Source organism: Laetiporus sulphureus (assembly GCF_001632365.1).
Source record: "Laetiporus sulphureus 93-53 unplaced genomic scaffold LAESUscaffold_30, whole genome shotgun sequence".
Classification (NCBI taxonomy): Eukaryota; Fungi; Basidiomycota; class Agaricomycetes; order Polyporales; family Laetiporaceae; genus Laetiporus; species Laetiporus sulphureus.
The window spans coordinates 406,455-420,077 of NW_024468539.1; the positions used below are offsets into that span (position 1 = coordinate 406,455).

Sequence of the window (13,623 nt, forward strand, 5' to 3'; positions counted from 1 at the left end):
AAGCACAAAGCGCAATGCAGCGGCGTACATTGTGCGGATCAAGAAAGGTCCATGGTCTGCTCTTCGTCTCCTGCGGGTGTCGGAGGAAAACACAGTTCGTTCTCCTCAATTGCCGCCTCATCGTCATCCTCGTTCCAGTCGCTCGTCGTCTCCCAGTCGTTCTCGAACTCAATGTCTAGCGTCAATTGGTCTTCATCTTCAAGGGGGAGAAAAGATGCGAGTGGTGGTGGCAAGAGTGTTTGAGGATTATGCGCGACGGGCTGGACCCAGCGGCGCTCTCGTAGGCGCTTGTGCCGCTCTCTGTCCTCCTCTATCCGCTTGAAGACCTCGGCGCGTGGAAGCGGGGCCGCACGGTTGGATGGGTCGGGATGAGCGTGGGAGTGGGTCTGTTGTTCCTGTTCGAGGGACGTGCGCCGTGAGTCGAGCGTTGCCATCACGTCATCAACCTTTTGCGGATCGAGCACACGTTTTGTACGCCAGCTCTCGAGGATCTAGCGAACTCCGTTAGCGCAAACTTGTGGAATGTGGCGCGGTTAACATACCTGCTTGGTGCTCATGAGATTCGGAAGACCTTGTCTACCCTCCGGGACGACGTAGTCGACAATTTTGCCCAAATCACGAGAAATATAGTCGAGGTAAAATGAGTTCTGGCTCCCGTCCTGGCCCGTCGACCCTGAGTGCGACTTCGCGAGAAGCGAGCTTTCACACAGCGAGTCGAGAAGATACAATATGTTTATACGATTGTTTATGGACCCCTTAAATGCGTTGAGATGTTAACATAGACCAGGAGAAACGGCACGTTACCTTCTGGCATTCCTCGACGATGCAATCCCAGAGGTCCTCTCCACAGCCAGAAAAGTACTTCAATGCATATCCGACAACCTTTTGAATGGACTGTTGAGAGCTGCATCGTGAGTCATTGAGGATCTGATGCATATATCAAGCAAGGCTGTACTGACGCATTCAGCTTTCTCAAAAGTGAGAGAAACTGCAGCCTGACTTCGAAAGGATCCATACGGAAACCTCGAGCCAGCAGCCGGCAGGAGATTTTTTGATAACAAATTGTCAAGTTAGACGGGGAAGCGCCACAAGATGGCGCTAGACGTTGCGCATAGACTGCAAGCCTGCGACTGCGGGAGGGAGAGGCCTTGACTCAGACGCCACAAAGTGTTTGTTTGCGAGTGTTACAATCCAAGGCCTTTGGTACATAATCATCAACAATTCGCCACCACAAAGGACTGCTTTTGACGCCCCCCGCTGCTGCGTATAATTGTGTCTCTACGGTCTTCATTCAATCCAGTATTTGGTCCAGCGGAACATAATCCTCATCGGACGTCATGCGTCGGCTCGTATGTCACTCTGTCATCTCTTACGAGCATTTTGGTGGAATAGACAAGCGCTCCCACCGTTCTCCTTGGCCCATAACTTGGAGTTATAATCTCGATGACTAATAGGTGGCACGCACCATAGACGTGGCGAGCCTCCGAATACGCTATACGCTAAAAGCTGGGGGTGGCGCTCGAGCGCCTTCGAAGGTTGATCCTTTCCTTGCGGGGAGCTCGGCGAAGGGCGCCGTCACATGTCACCTTATATACCTACGGCTAAATTTCACTGGCCTCGTTGCGTTGCTCTTTCATATGGCCATTCTTCCAACTGGTCTTGTAATTCGCAAAGGCGCAGCTTGGCTGCGCAACAATCTCTTATCGCTTTCACTCCAGACATCATATAATGCGACACCTTTAGCGATAACTGCTCCGCAGTTTACATCCTCCCGCCGTTGAATGTCCATCGCTACTACGGTGCCCACGAAAGGAGACGTTTCGAACGATATTGCTACTCCCCCGAGTGGAATTGGATTATCTGATCCCGTCTTGTCATCTGGGCGACGAAAGATGCTGGATCTTATAAACCGTCTCCACAGCATTGGGTACAGTCGTTGGTATGTTCAGCCTCGTTATGTGAACTAATCAGTGCATAAATTGCAGTGTCCAGCGGGATATCGACTTGCCTATGATCGCCGTTATCGGTTCGCAGAGCGTCGGCAAGTCCTCGCTCATCGAATCGATCTCTGGCATCACTCTGCCCAGGGCGAACGGCATCTGCACTAGGTAGCTCGATTTAAATGACTCTATATTGACGTTGACGCCTTGGGCTGGTTTCCAGATGCCCGATAGAGTGCAAGCTTTCATATTCCGCTGAGCCATGGCGATGCATTGTATCTCTACGTTTCATCACCGATGAGCTTGGCCAGCCCCTTGGTCAAGCTCGAAACGAGCAATTTGGCGATCCCATTTATGACAAGGCTCAGGTCGAGGAGAGAATCAGGCGTGCACAGCGTGCTGTCTTGAATCCTAGCATGGACGCCAAAACGTTCTCACTGGGTTTTTGCAATGGCCCACAACATGGTGAACTGTCTTTCTCAATGAACTGCGTATCACTGCAGATCAGCGGCCACGACGTCGCCGATCTGTCGTTCTGCGACCTCCCAGGTACTGTCATCGCATCGTCAATATCTTCACATTCTCAGACTGCAATCATAGGACTCATTTCCAGTGTTGGAAAGGGCAGCAGTGTGACAGATATAGCCCTGGTGAAGAATCTGGTCACTACATACATATCGAAACAGAGCTGCATAATCCTTCTGACTGTCGCATGCGAAAGTACGCGAGTCATTTCGATACAATTGCTTATTCTGATGACGCTTCTTTCTAGTGGACTTCGAGAAACAAGATGCTCACCACTTGGCGAAGATACACGACCCGGATGGCAGGCGTATCATCGGTGAGTGGCTGAGTCGCCTCTGTATGTGCATAAGTGATGATCGTTCGCCTATAGGGGTTTTAACAAAGCCCGACGGGATTCCTCTTGGCGAGGAAGGCCGATGGATGCGATTCATCAAGAATGAGTACGAGGTTCTAGACAATGGTTGGTTTACCGTGAAACAGCCGGATTCGCGGGCTCTCACCAATGGCGTCACCTGGGCTGAGGCGCGTCAGCAAGAACGCGACTATTTCCTAACCACCCAACCTTGGTCTGACCTGGACACCGAGTATCTGCAACGTCTAGGCACGAGTAACTTGACAGACTGCCTGAGCACTATTCTTTCCGATCTCATTGCGAAGCGGTAGTGTCTATGTGTTCTTACCAAGCATCGCATGCGAGGCTGACATACATGGAAAAGACTCCCAGAATTGCAGCATGAGCTGCAGAGGCTTTTGCAAAATACCGAGGATGCCTTGCGCCAACTACCAAGCCCACCTTCGAATGACTCGCTTGCGGAAGTCCTGCGCCTGATATCTGACTTTGCGCGCGAACTCTCTCTGCATATGCGAGGCATGTCGGAGAGACAGGCCTTCTTCAAATCATCAGACCATTGAAGGGTCAGTTCAAGAAAGCTATCAGAGCAACCGCTCCGGATTTCAGACCATACGAAAGCTCTGGGGACACCGATCAATCAGCAGTCTCCGTTCTGAACAGCAAACCGGGATCGCGGACGCCTTACCTCCAACCTGACTTTCTATCAAATGAGGAGCCCAACGAGGGGCCACCGAGCGACGCTAAGAACGCAATATACATCGATCAGGTGATGCATCGCGCCCAACAGTGCATATCTCAAGTATTTAGATCGACTGCGCAGGGGCTGATCTGATGTATGTTCCACAGAGCCATCACGAGAGAGCTGCCTGACCATTACCCGTTCGTTGTCTCATTAGAACATATCAATGCCGTCACCGCGAAATGGAACATGCCGACGAGGAACCTCTTTGATTCCGTTGAAAAGGAATTGACACAATATACCGAGAAACTGATCTAGCAGCACTTCAGCAAGTTCTCGCAGGGCGGTCTGCAGCAGCACGTCACGTCAGTTTATTTTATTTTATTTGCTATCGATTGCTTGAGAATAACCGAGTTACAGCGATGTCGTGAATGACCACATTAAGAAATGTTGCGAATGTACGATTGACAAGATTATGTGGTTGCTCGCACTGGAACAGCAGCCCGCCACGCTGAACGGGCGTTATTACTCGGATTATAGAGACAAATTTCTCGCCCACTACAGAGAATACCGCGAGATAGACAGTAATGGGCCTCTCGTTTCCAAACTACAGGCATACAAAGAAAATAATAAAGAGAGCCCAAGTGACACAACAAGTTTTACGAATGACACGCATTTGGTCGGTTAAATGATCTTGGTATACACGGCATCAAGTCAACAGTTTGTCAGATGCTGCTTCCACCTGACCCTTATGACCCGGCGCTGAACATCATGGCGTCCGTGCACGCCTACTTTCAGGGTGCGTTTCTACTCTTCTTCAATACCTACGTGGTCTCACCTGGACGACAGTGGCATACAAGCGCTTCGTGGACTACGTCCCGATGGCAATCGATCACGAGCTCGTCCTCGGATTGGATCGTGACGGCCGACTAGAAAGCATTTTGCTCAAAGAGCTCGGCATCACGGGTCCAGAGGGCACGCGACGGTGCAAAGAATACCTGCAAGAACCACATAGCGTCGTGATGCGCAGGCAGGAGCTACGAAAGCGGTGGGAACGGCTCAATTCGGCGAATAAAGAGTTGGTGGAGCTTTGGCTGTGAGTTTCAGCGTGTATAGGAAGCGCGAAGTTGGTTTGGAATATAGGTTGTATCTATCCCCGATCCTTGCTTGCGTCATCTGAAATCATGGAGTCGCGACCGTCGGTCTGCAACTCCGCGTCTTCGAGCTTTGAATTGCCTGCTCGTGTCGCAGGGCGGTATCAAGCTTGAGCTTGAGCTTGAAGTCTGGCTCTGCCGCCGCCGTGTCTGCTAGCCGCGGTCGTCTGGGTAATCATTAGAACGTGGCTGCTATTGTAATAACAGTCGGAGTACCCTAGCCATATCTCATAAGGGCCTCGCCAGAGCGATTAGTTCCATAATAATATGCGCAAGGAACCCGCGAAGAAGACTGTGAGGGGGGGGGCCGATCTGATGCATGTTCCACAGGGCCATCACGAGAAAGCTGCCTGACCATTACCCGTTCGTTGTCTCGTTAGAATATATCACTGCCGTCGCGCTTCAGGACCTGTACACGGAACTCTGCTTGAGATTCTAGATACAGCATTACTCGATGGCCATAGAATACATCTTCCGTGAGCTTCATGTCAGTGTCCACGCAACGTAGGCATCCTCGCGCTCACAGCTGGGCGGACGGCTGAGACCGCGGCTCTGAGACATCTCGAACCTCTTCTTCGTCCTCTTCGTGCTCCTCTGCCGCTTCCTCGGTCTGGGCCACCGGCGATTCCCCAGCTGCAGCATTCAGTTGGGCGGCCATCAAAACGCGAAACCGTGAGTCCGGGTTGTTGATCTGTGTGCACGTCATGCCCAGTCAGTTACGAGAGACTGCAACGCCGTAGAAGCACTGACCAGCTGTCGGTACGTGCCCATCTCCGTGACATGGCCCTCTGCAGCGTCGCGTCAGCCATCACTCATCGCGGTACGAAGCACCGCGCACGTACCTTCGAGGACCACAATTTTCTCCGCGCGCGCGATAGTCGACAGCCGGTGCGCAACAATCAGGCACGTCGTTTGTCTTGAGCGGAGGATCTTATCAATCGCATCGTTGACCTGCAATGTGTCATCAGAATCGCTAAACTTTGCGCAGTACGAAGGACACTTTCCCGATGCTCGGACGTTGCGTCCAGCGAGCTCGTCGCCTCGTCCAGTGCGAGGATCGCGGGTTTCTTCAGCAGGGCCCGTGCGATCGCCAGCCGCTGCCGCTGGCCGCCACTGAGGCTCAGGCGGCCAACTGCCGTATGTTCAACATTGAGCATATCAGTGGTTGACAAAGTAGATGGCGGGATCACGCACTCTCGGTGTCGAACCCATCCGGCATGCCCCATACGAACTCGCAGTTAGCTTCGCGCGCCGCAGCCTCGATCTGCTCGCGCGTGGCTGTGTCGTTGCCGTAAGCAATGTTTGAAGCGATGGTACCTGTGAAGAGCACAGGATCCTGCGGCACCACGCCGATTATGCTTCGCCACGACGAGGGTTTGAACTCCCGGATGTCTACCCGATATCGTCCGTCAGGAGCTGCCCGCAGATCCATTAGCAAGCGGCGCACCTTGTCCGTCAAACGTCACTTTGCCCTTCACCGGATCGTAGTATCGCATGAGCAGCGCGTTGATCGACGACTTTCCGCTCCCGCTCCGGCCGCTAGGGCATCACAGGCACAGATTCATCTCACCATGAGTCAGCAGTCAACATCGCGCACTCACACGATCGCAACGCTCTCCCCGACCGATATCTCTAGGTCTAGGTCCTTGAGGATCTGCACGCCCGGCCGGGTCGGATACTGAAACGAGATGCCTTCGAAGCGCACGGGCCCACGCCGCGCCGGGTCGACGTCAAGCCCGACGTCAGGCGGGATCGCAGGCGCGCGGTCGAGCAGCTCGAAGATGCGCTCGCCGGCGCCGACGCCACGCATGATGGAAGCCTACGTGATGCATGAGCTTCAGCGGAGGCGGGCTCGGATGAAGGTACATACGAAGAAGGACCTGGGGATGGTGTACATCAGTGCGGAGTTGTATGGAGGGAATGAGGACTGGTTACGTTAGCATCTGCAGACCACTCCCGACGTAGACCGTGTATAGTAGCAAGCTGGTCAGGTCCCCGACCGATATCGTTCCCTGAGAGACCAGGGTGCCACCTGTTGCCAACAGCAGGTTACAAATGCGCTAATGGTGCTAGCTGCGTGCCTATACACTGACCGTATGCAAGCAACCCCAGCAGCGTGACGTTCCCGCTCCAGCCTGTGCTGCCAAAGAAGATCCCGCTCGCAATCGCCTCTTTGCGCGCGAGCGCGAGGACCTTGTCTACCCGTGTGTGAAACTTTTCATGCTCTTGCGGGACAGCGTTGAAAGCTTGCACGGTCCGTAGGGCGGAAAGCGACTCTTGGGCGACCTGTAGGTGTGCAAATGAGGGACGCGTCAATGTTTGCGGGATGCATGCAGCTTGCATTCACATACCTTCGTCATCTCGCCAAGTGCCTCCTGTGTCCTGGTCGACAGCTTCTTGATGTATCTTCCGTAGAACACCTACGCCGCAACGAGGCTCACATGAGCCAACCCACTTCCTCCGATTGGTTCAAAAGCGCGAGAGCTGTACTTACGACACCGAGCGAGACGGGAGGGACGATTGTGAGCATGAGCAGCGTCAGCTGTGGCGAGATGTAGAACATCGCACCCACTGCAGTCCTTCAGTAGTGAATCTGTGATGCGTAAAGCGGGAGGACATACATCCGGCTGAGGACATGATCACCGAGCGAAGGCCATCCGAGAGGTTCTGCGTCAGGCTAAGTTATGAGTTCAGCCGCTTTCTGCGGTGAGTGTGAGGGCAAGGGATAAGAAGCACGACGAGCATGCGTTCATACACAACGAGATGCAAGTTTTTTTTGGACAAGATGAGTATATGCGCATTGTCTGGCATGTACAAGACGGTCTGATACGGCAATAATGGTAACGCACCTTTCACCGACAATACTCGAGTCCACACTGAGCCGGCTTAGAACGTCGCCCTCGCCGCGCTCCACATACTCGACTTCCTGTTTCAAGGAAGCAACATACATACGCTCACGCAGACGAGCGACGATCCGTTGACCTATGTGCACGATTGACACGTCTTACACCGCACACTGCACGCGAACTCCCGGACGTACCTGATATTCGCATGAGCATGGCGCGACCTGCGTTCGCAGCCGCTCCAACCGTAAACAGCAAAAGCAACAATACCGACGCTTGACCCAGACTGAGTCCCAGAGGAATTTGCTGTAGTGCTGATATATATTCCGAATATTGATCGAGTTATTGACCACGCACCGGCTGAGAGGACGTGAAGAAGTCGATCAGCTTCCCGATCGTGAAGGGGATGCTCATAGACACAGTGGACGAGATGACCAGCAGCCCTACGGAGATCGTCAGAGGCTTTGCCTCGGGCCTCGCGAGCGCAGCGATCTTGCGGAAGGATGAGGTGGCCTTCTGTGTCTTTGCAAGCGAGGGTGGGAGGATTTTGGAGATGACAGACGGCTTCGGGGTTGGCGGTTCTGTTGCAACGGGCTTTGCAGATGGTATAGGAGGGAGATTTGATGGTGGTGGTGTGGATGGTGAGTCAGTAGCGAGTCGCCGATGCGAGTGCACTTGTGCTCGGAGGCGGAATTGATGCCATGTCGGTATTGGCCTCGTCAACGAAGGTCTGACGGCGCATACCGTCACCCTCGTCCTGAGGAGACCGAGCATAGAGGTATAGAAACCACCTTCCTATGACCAGCCGATGGAATGCAAGCAGAGTGGTATCCTCGTATGCGGCAAGCTATAATTCTCGGTCTCGGGCTTCAGCTTTCGGACGACGCTGAGGTAAGTCACGTGACACAGTACGTATTTGGGTAGGCCACTGGGCTCCTGCCGCTCCCTCGCTCCTCACCGACGTCGCCACAAAAACAGCATTCTGTACCAGCAGCTGGTCATAGGCATTTGGGGAGAATATGCCATTGAATATACCAGGCATCCTCGCCCCATTCCAACTTCTGATATATCCAAGGCTCATCGTCCCGCAGCTCGTGATAAAAGGTCAGAAGAAAGCCGGTTTCAGTTTGTGAAGGAGCTTATGCGCCTGCAATGTGTAGAAAGACATTCGCCAGCTCGACTTCCCTGAGCTCTACCGTGCAGGATACCGAGGAGCGGTGTTTGACAAGGACAACTGCCTGGTGCGTTTCCGTGGAGCAATCTCTCGTGCCTTTCTCATCTCCAGCAGACTCTACCACACCAAGATACCCTTGTGCCCGAACTCAAGGAAGCATGGGAGGAGTGCAAACAGACATTCGGGAGGGATAATGTCTTGATCGTCAGCAACTCCGCAGGTTCGCGACTCGACGGCGGCGAGATCGAGGTACGTCTACCATTCTCCCCTCATCTAATTATCGCGATGCCCACGACCCGACCCACAGGCAGAGTCCGTCTCTTACCACCTCAACGCGCCCGTCCTGCGACATCTCGCCTACAAGCCGTCCTACTCATGCATCGCCGCCATCCGCGCCTACTTCAGCTCGCTCCCCACGCCTGTGCCCGACGAGCAGCTCATCGTCGTCGGCGACCGTCTCCTAACCGACGTCATCATGGCGAACCGCATGGCGCGTCAGCGGCCCGCGCAGCGTCCCCCGCACGCGAGCAAGGAGCGCGACACGTTGGCAAGCGAGCAGGGCGTGCGCCAGGCGGGCGTCTCGGAGACCGTAATGCAACGTGTGGGTCCGCTGACGGTGTGGACGGACGGCGTATGGGAGCGTGACAGTCCTATTTTTCGCGTAGTCGAGAGGAGGATGCTGAAGGCGGTCGAGCGGTGGTGGGTCAGCGGGGACGGGATTGTGCCGGGTGTGCAGAACGTGCAGCGGTTCATGAGGAATATCCCGCAGGAGGTTCCGTTGAAGGAGGAGGCACTCTGGCTGCGAGCTTGGAATAGTTTCCGCAGGTCATAGGGCGGATAAATGTCACCAAAACGAAGCAATTTCATGTCACCACTCACTGGATGTGGAACTCGACACTTGCAGGCTATCATTGACAGCTGTCTCCTATATGGAGAGACGCTGGTAATGCTAAACAGCCGTTTAATGCCTCATAGACACGGCAAAATAGCGGTAGCAAGTTGTAACGGAACGGGATATACCAAAAGGCCCACAGGCCGGTGAGCTGTTAAAAGACGCCAATGCTGTCGATGGGAGGGATGCGGCAGACGCCCACTGCAAGTCCACAAGCTAGCCAATTCGCCTGTTATCAGCAAGCTATATTATTGTATGTCATCGTCCCTCAAACGCTAAATGAGCTGTGGACGACGGCTTATGGGGACATGTAGGTCCGCAGGTGTCAAGTTGGTAATGATCAAGAATAGAATCGTACATCCGGTCTGACCAATATATAGGTACGAAAACGATCTAATCCGAACGGAAACGTATATGCCCCAGCAACATGCACCTCGCACGATCTAAAGACGTGCACGAACCGCAGGCACACGCAGCGCCTTCGCCCGCTCCCTCAACATCCTCCGCAAAATCTTCCCGCTCGGGTTCTTCGGAATCGCCTCAATGAACACGATCCCACCCGCGAGCCACTTGTAATGCGTCTTCGCATCCGCGACGTGCTTCACCCACCCAATTCAGCAACATTCACCGCAGAGGGAGCTCTTAGCGTACCTTGAATATACTCGCCTGTACTTCCGTGGCGAAGGCCGCATCCGCCTGCACCCTTGCCGCGATCTTGGGCTGCAGCACGACGAATGCAAGCGGGAGCTCCCCCGCGAACGCGTCCGGCACGCCGATCACGCCCACGTCCGCAACGTGTGCGTGCCCGAGCAGGTGGCCCTCCAGCTCCGCCGGCGCGACCTGGAACCCCTTCACCTTGATCAGCTCCTACAATCTCGCGCGTCAGGTGTGACGAGCAGGGCAACGCGGGATGGGCGCACCTTAATGCGATCCGTGATGAAGACATCGCCGTTCTCCTTGAAGACCACCTCATCGCCGGTCCGGAACCATCTGATTCGCAGAGGGGATCAGCGGACATCGTCGATGTGCGGCAAAATGAGGACCCTCACCCATCCGGGGAGAACGCCTCCTTCGTACTGCCACGAATCAGCCACAGCCCGTATGGGGTTCCGCCAAAGCACTTACGCTTCTTCATTGCGATAGTACCCAAGGACGACCTGCCCGCCCTTGACGTACAGCTCGCCAGGTTCCCCGACGCCCGCAAGGCTACCATCTGACTTCACAACCTTCGCCTGCGTACCAGAGATGAGCTGGCCTGCGCTCCCTGGCGTGCCGACCTTCTGAGATATGGGCCACTGCATACATACGTCAGTACAGTACAGGTGGTCACCGAGCGACATACGCACCAACGTCACCGCCGCACATGTCTCCGTCAGACCTGCACTGCGTGAGACACATCGAGAATCATTGTGACAAGATACGTACCGTAGCCCTGGCCGAGCTGGATGTCCGGAAACACCTCCAGAAACTGCGCCGTCAACTCCGCAGTCAGCGGCGCCGCGGCGACGATGCAGAAGCGCACGCTAGAGAGGTCGTACTTCTTTGTGGCCGGGCTCTGTGAAAGCCGATCAGCTCTGGGTTATTCCAGCTTGATGTTTGTTCATGACGAACCTTGCAGAATAGAAGGACCTGTGGAGGAACGAGGCTGAGGGAGATAATTGTGAGTCAGGGACGGACAGAGGAGGCGAATAGCCGCTCACAATAGATGTGTGATACGGAGACGCTCGATGCTCCTCAGCAGGCCCTCGTGGCTGTATTTCTGGACGATGACGACGGACATCTACGCACAAGTAGATATATTCTGAATCTACTTTCGATAGCTGACGGGCAAAACGTACCCCAGAGTAGAGACAGAAATGTAGCTTCGAAAGAGTCAGCGACGTCGAAGCTTAAATGACTGCTTTACGTACATTAGAGACTATACCGTAGATGTCTGAGTACAATATCAGCACCTGCCTGCAGCATTTTTCACAGCGACACGCACGGTACAACGGGAGCACTGGAAAAGGTCTCAGCATATCCCGCAATGTGAACTTAGACGTACGCACCGGCAGCACACTTGTCCCCTGGCCGGAACCTCTGCTCGTCCCAAGGTATAGAGTTGTCGCCCAAGCGGAGGTGAGTCGCGCACTGCATTACATTGCAGATGATATTGTAATGAGACACTGCCACCGCCTATCCAAGCCACTCGTCAACCACAATCCGCGATACCTCGTTTGACATACAGGACCGACCTTCGGCTTGCCTGTGGTCCCGGACGAGAAGCACAGCACGGCGATCTTCTCCCTCGCCTCCCCTGGGGCCATCGTGTACTCAACGATCGGCGGCAGCAAGCCGCCATGGCTGATGAGAGCATTCATCGACTGGTACTGGCCATCACGCTCGCCAAAGACAAGCACGCGGGAGGGCGGGAGGCCGACAGAGGATGCTGCGTCGAGCGCAGTGGTGAGGTTGTCTGCATGCGCGATGAGCAAGGAGGGCTGTGCGATCTGGAGGTGGTAGACTTCCAAAAAGTCAGCTATCGGTGATTGGTATGCTTGTGCGTTATGGCGGGCTCACCCAGCTCGGAGGATGTCAAGGCAGGGCTTATCAACCTGCGTGTGATTCATATGGTAACCTGGACTAAAAGACACAAGATGGAGTACATACGCAGCAATGGCGCCTAATCTGTGCGCCGCCCAAATCGCGATGGGATAGTCTGTATCGATTGTAAGGGAAATTCGCATCCTTGTGGCGGCACAACATACCGATATGATTCGGTGAACAGAGTGCGACTGGTGGATTTGCAAGTTAACGCGTGCATACAAAGGGTCTGCTATGAATGGACGCACCGACATCATCTTTGCCTGTTCAGCACCAACGGGATGGTCAACGGGCGACTATACGTCAGCAGGGATACCAACGCAATTGCTGGATCGAACGCACCTATCCCCCACTTTGCGTTCAAAGTCCTCGCAAACGCATCCGTCCGTGTCCGCACCTTCACCACTCTACTGATCAGCATGACACTCTCCAGTTGGTCTTGCAACGTACCTCCTCCAAAAACAGCTCCCGGCCAATCTCCTCTTCAATAAGACATGGCGTTCCAGTCGGCCTTGTCGGCCTCAGTCTATGTTGCACATCGTCCAAAATGAACTGCGGCAGCGTCACATCGTCCAGCGGAGGCACGAATTGCGCAGGAGCGGGCGACTCGAAGATGGTCATTGTCTGCGTTGGTCTAGCGATGGCTGCGTACGTACCTTGTGCCCGTGTTATACCGGATGTACCATGGGCAGATGGGAAGGGATTAATTCCGTTGGCGCGAATGGAGATAATTAGCAGCGCGTCCCGCGTTCAATCCAGCCGATCTATCCGGGCGTAGCTAGCTTGATTAGTCGTGCCACTGCACATCTGAAATGTTCAGATGTGGTTTCGAGCCGTCAGATGAAGGCGAGTCGACGCGACACGATGGGCACTTCGGATGGCGATTAATGGCTTTCATGGTACTTGATGTCGCCTTGTAGTCAATGAAGGCTTTGTGGCGAGCAATTAAGTATTTATTGTACCATCAGAGCGCAAGACAGGGCCCGTCCTTGAAGCGAAGCACAGAGCACGCCAGAGACTTGCAATCGAAATTTACGGCACAGATTCAAACAGCTCAAGTCGCCAGGATAGCAGTGACTTGCTCGGAGCGCCCACGCGTCTTCGCGTCCGTGTCACATCAAACGCGCTTGTCACAAGTCAGTCATAACGCGTAACGTCACGCTCGTACCCTACCTCACGCCTCTGGGAGGATCTGATCTAGAGGAGGTCCTGGTCCTGCACTCCGGAGGGAACCCAGTCATGCCGCACTGTTCTCAAAAGCTGTTGCTTGCTGATCCCTGGCTAGCAAATTCTCTGGCCACCCTTCCTGCTCGGTCTCCGTGCCATACTGGGATAACTCAAAGGGTGCCATTCGAAAGCATAGGCCTGCAAGTTTCCGGAGAACCAGCACCAACGGAGGTATCGCTGCACCAAACGGCTCGCGTTTTCGACAAAAACCAATCAGTATCACTGATGTTGCGATTGGCCGGGCACGTTGGCCG

The 13,623-nt window shown here is 54.3% G+C and overlaps 5 protein-coding genes across 5 annotated transcripts; 2 read left to right on the top strand and 3 right to left on the bottom strand.

Moving 5' to 3' along the window:
* Positions 1 to 38: 38 nt before the first annotated feature.
* Positions 39 to 1,015, bottom strand: LAESUDRAFT_657250 (uncharacterized protein; the record flags this gene model as incomplete). Its single annotated transcript, XM_040904671.1, has 4 exons — positions 39 to 491; positions 543 to 755; positions 805 to 904; positions 960 to 1,015. The coding sequence occupies 4 exons, from the start codon at positions 1,013 to 1,015 to the stop codon at positions 39 to 41; spliced, it is 822 nt and encodes a 273-aa protein (XP_040762577.1).
* Positions 1,016 to 1,781: 766 nt separating this feature from the next.
* LAESUDRAFT_760851 (uncharacterized protein) lies at positions 1,782 to 4,596 on the top strand (the record flags this gene model as incomplete). The annotated part of the gene is made up of 13 exons (XM_040912816.1): positions 1,782 to 1,939; positions 1,986 to 2,108; positions 2,164 to 2,489; positions 2,541 to 2,660; positions 2,713 to 2,781; positions 2,836 to 3,124; positions 3,182 to 3,337; positions 3,403 to 3,603; positions 3,664 to 3,772; positions 3,818 to 3,861; positions 3,917 to 4,175; positions 4,226 to 4,295; positions 4,346 to 4,596. 13 exons carry the CDS (start codon positions 1,782 to 1,784, stop codon positions 4,594 to 4,596), a joined length of 2,175 nt encoding a protein of 724 aa, XP_040762578.1.
* Positions 4,597 to 5,045: 449 nt separating this feature from the next.
* On the bottom strand, positions 5,046 to 8,334 carry LAESUDRAFT_703148 (uncharacterized protein). The gene is made up of 16 exons (XM_040906513.1): positions 7,851 to 8,334; positions 7,691 to 7,799; positions 7,500 to 7,632; positions 7,272 to 7,327; positions 7,145 to 7,221; positions 7,002 to 7,070; positions 6,744 to 6,936; positions 6,586 to 6,682; positions 6,521 to 6,530; positions 6,252 to 6,469; positions 6,098 to 6,189; positions 5,845 to 6,042; positions 5,649 to 5,782; positions 5,493 to 5,601; positions 5,401 to 5,438; positions 5,046 to 5,341 (listed from the first exon to the last, which is right to left on the bottom strand). Exons 1-16 carry the CDS (start codon positions 8,265 to 8,267, stop codon positions 5,171 to 5,173), a joined length of 2,121 nt encoding a protein of 706 aa, XP_040762579.1. The 5' UTR covers positions 8,268 to 8,334; the 3' UTR covers positions 5,046 to 5,170.
* On the top strand, positions 8,331 to 9,722 carry LAESUDRAFT_813939 (uncharacterized protein; the record flags this gene model as incomplete). Its single annotated transcript, XM_040914545.1, has 4 exons — positions 8,331 to 8,384; positions 8,654 to 8,734; positions 8,782 to 8,916; positions 8,975 to 9,722. The coding sequence occupies 4 exons, from the start codon at positions 8,331 to 8,333 to the stop codon at positions 9,497 to 9,499; spliced, it is 795 nt and encodes a 264-aa protein (XP_040762580.1). The 3' UTR covers positions 9,500 to 9,722.
* Positions 9,723 to 10,002: 280 nt separating this feature from the next.
* Positions 10,003 to 12,763, bottom strand: LAESUDRAFT_760854 (phenylacetyl-CoA ligase; the record flags this gene model as incomplete). The annotated part of the gene is made up of 20 exons (XM_040912817.1): positions 10,003 to 10,158; positions 10,211 to 10,426; positions 10,480 to 10,549; positions 10,609 to 10,635; positions 10,685 to 10,854; positions 10,906 to 10,937; positions 10,985 to 11,114; positions 11,171 to 11,204; positions 11,260 to 11,339; positions 11,398 to 11,421; positions 11,470 to 11,492; positions 11,544 to 11,558; positions 11,608 to 11,734; positions 11,794 to 12,062; positions 12,119 to 12,153; positions 12,209 to 12,257; positions 12,307 to 12,333; positions 12,391 to 12,405; positions 12,485 to 12,539; positions 12,593 to 12,763. The coding sequence occupies 20 exons, from the start codon at positions 12,761 to 12,763 to the stop codon at positions 10,003 to 10,005; spliced, it is 1,725 nt and encodes a 574-aa protein (XP_040762581.1).
* Between the last annotated feature and the right edge of the window lie 860 nt (positions 12,764 to 13,623).